Raw genomic sequence first — 2,037 nt, forward strand, 5'->3', positions numbered from 1 at the left:
CGGGGCCGGGCCGAGCCCGCGCTGCAGGCGCAGTCGCGGGGCTGTGCATGCCTGGCTCCCGCCCTGCCAAGGAGAAAACCTTCCTGGCTTCCCATACAATCGCATTGTCCAGGTGCATTGTGCGTGTGTGTGTGTGTGTGTAATGGCTTTATTCTGATTTGCGTTTCCCGAGGAGGAGAAAGAAATCCATCGTGCTCAGGGGGCGGGGCAGGCAGAGCAGCTGAGCGGGTTTCTTTGCATTTCATCATAAAGGATTTTTTTTATTTTTGGTTTTTTATTTTAATGCATTTTTTTCCTTCCCCTCACTCCCCCCCCCCTTTTTTTTTTTGCTCTCAGTTTAAATGTCAGCTGGTGCAAAGGCAGCTACAGCGATTGAGCGAGGGGCAGGGGGACCCTCAGTGCCTTGGAAAGGTCTGATCCCACTTGGGGGGCTGGGGCAGGAGCCTGGGCTTTGGGCAGTTTGCGGGGGCGAAGTTGCTGGCTGCAGGCGCTGCCTTGCACCCCTTAGCTGGAAAAAAAAGGCCGAGGGGGGAGTGGGAGAAACTTCCTGTACCTTGCTGGAATATCATATCAAAGGGCTTGTGGATGGTGGTGCCGATGGCTTCTTTTTTCTTTTTAATTAAGGCGATTGCATCAGGTTGCTGCATTTTTTTTGCTACTTTCTAATCCCTTTGCCTTGTGCTCTGTGCGGGTTGCTGTTAAGGAGCTGGGAAGTGAATGAACTGGCAAGCTGCAAAGTTGCACTCCAGCCCTCCGCCTCTCCCCTTTGCACTGTTGTGCCGATGACAAAAGGGGGAAACTTCCTCTGCTTTGGCTGGCACACGAAGAGGGCACTCTCAAGAGAGCCGGCTCCACATTGCTGGAGAGGAGGTCTGTGTTGGGTGGCTGGAAGCAGCTTGCAAAGCTGCCCAGAAGCCCTTCTCTCTCTGTCTCTCTCCCTCTCTCACTCTTTGTGGCTTGCTAGCTTGTTTTGTTTCCTTGCAGGGCAAAGGGTTAAAGCAGAAAGCCTGGCATGTGTGCGCAGGACCTGGGTTTTTGTTGTTGGTTGAGGCAGAATCAGCGTAAAGAGAGCAAAGTGCCTTTCTCCCAAGTTGCAGGCTCTGTGCATCCTATTGATTCTGGGCTTGGCTTTTTCAGAGGAAGCTGATTGCATTCATGCTTACGTGCCTTTCCTCCTGTTTTAATTCTTTGCTTTTTTTTTCTTTTTATTTATTTATTTATTTTTTGGTTCGGTTTCAGGTCTTGGGAGAGCTTCTCTCCCCCTCTGTGGAAATACACGCGAAACCTCCCTCTAATTCCTCAACCAGGGGATCAGCGAGAGGACCTCAGTAATGCCAGGGATGGTCAGTAAAAACCCAGACCTCGAGTTTGACTCTTTGCAGCCCTGTTTTTATCCTGACGAAGATGATTTTTATTTGTGCGGCCCGGACTCTGCCCCCCCAGGGGAGGACATCTGGAAAAAGTTTGAGCTGCTGCCCACCCCTCCTCTGTCTCCCAGCCGGGCCGGGCTTCAGGAGAACGCCCCAGGAGGGGCCCCGGTGCCGTGGGCAGGGGTGGCTCTGGGGGGATGGCGGACCAGTGATCCTCTGGACTGGGCATCTGAACTGCTGTTGCTGCCCCCTGAAGCCGACCTGTGGGGCAGCACAGATGGAGGGGACTTATTCGACACAGGCTTTGGGGAGAACAACAATCTCAACTCCATCATCATCCAGGACTGTATGTGGAGTGGCTTTTCTGCCCGAGAGAAGCTGGAGCAGGCAGTGAATGAGAAGCTGCAGGGCAAAGGGGGAACCTCAGTGGCACCAGCAACAGCAGGGGTGGCCACCACGACTGGCAGCCCGGGGGGCACCAGCAGCAGCAACAGCAGCAGCAGAAACCAAGCTGAGCTCAACAACTCTGTGTCGGAGTGTGTAGATCCTGCAGTGGTGTTCCCCTTTCCTATCCATAAACGGGAGCCAGTGGCACCCACCCCAACCTCAGCAACGGGGGAGATGGCTGGCATCCGGGTGAACATTGGTGGCAATAGTGGCACTGCAC

At 54.1% G+C, this 2,037-nt stretch overlaps 1 protein-coding gene across 3 annotated transcripts in view; it reads left to right on the forward strand.

Moving 5' to 3' along the window:
- Positions 1-6: 6 nt before the first annotated feature.
- Positions 7-2,037, forward strand: part of MYCN (v-myc avian myelocytomatosis viral oncogene neuroblastoma derived homolog) — a 10,865-nt gene continuing 8,834 nt past the window's right edge. The window contains exons 1-2 of one of the 3 annotated variants that reach the window (XM_019520768.1): positions 7-112; positions 1,240-2,012. In XM_019520768.1, coding sequence (XP_019376313.1) covers positions 1,332-2,012 — 681 coding nt within the window. In that variant the 5' untranslated portion in view covers positions 7-112; positions 1,240-1,331. Of the gene's footprint in view, positions 113-137; positions 412-1,239; positions 2,013-2,037 lie in introns of those variants that run through there. The other 2 variants (XM_019520766.1, XM_019520767.1) reach the window with 2 other exon arrangements.

Source organism: Gavialis gangeticus, unplaced genomic scaffold, assembly GCF_001723915.1.
Source record: "Gavialis gangeticus isolate Ggan-Ray unplaced genomic scaffold, GavGan_comp1, whole genome shotgun sequence".
NCBI lineage: Eukaryota > Metazoa > Chordata > Crocodylia > Gavialidae > Gavialis > Gavialis gangeticus.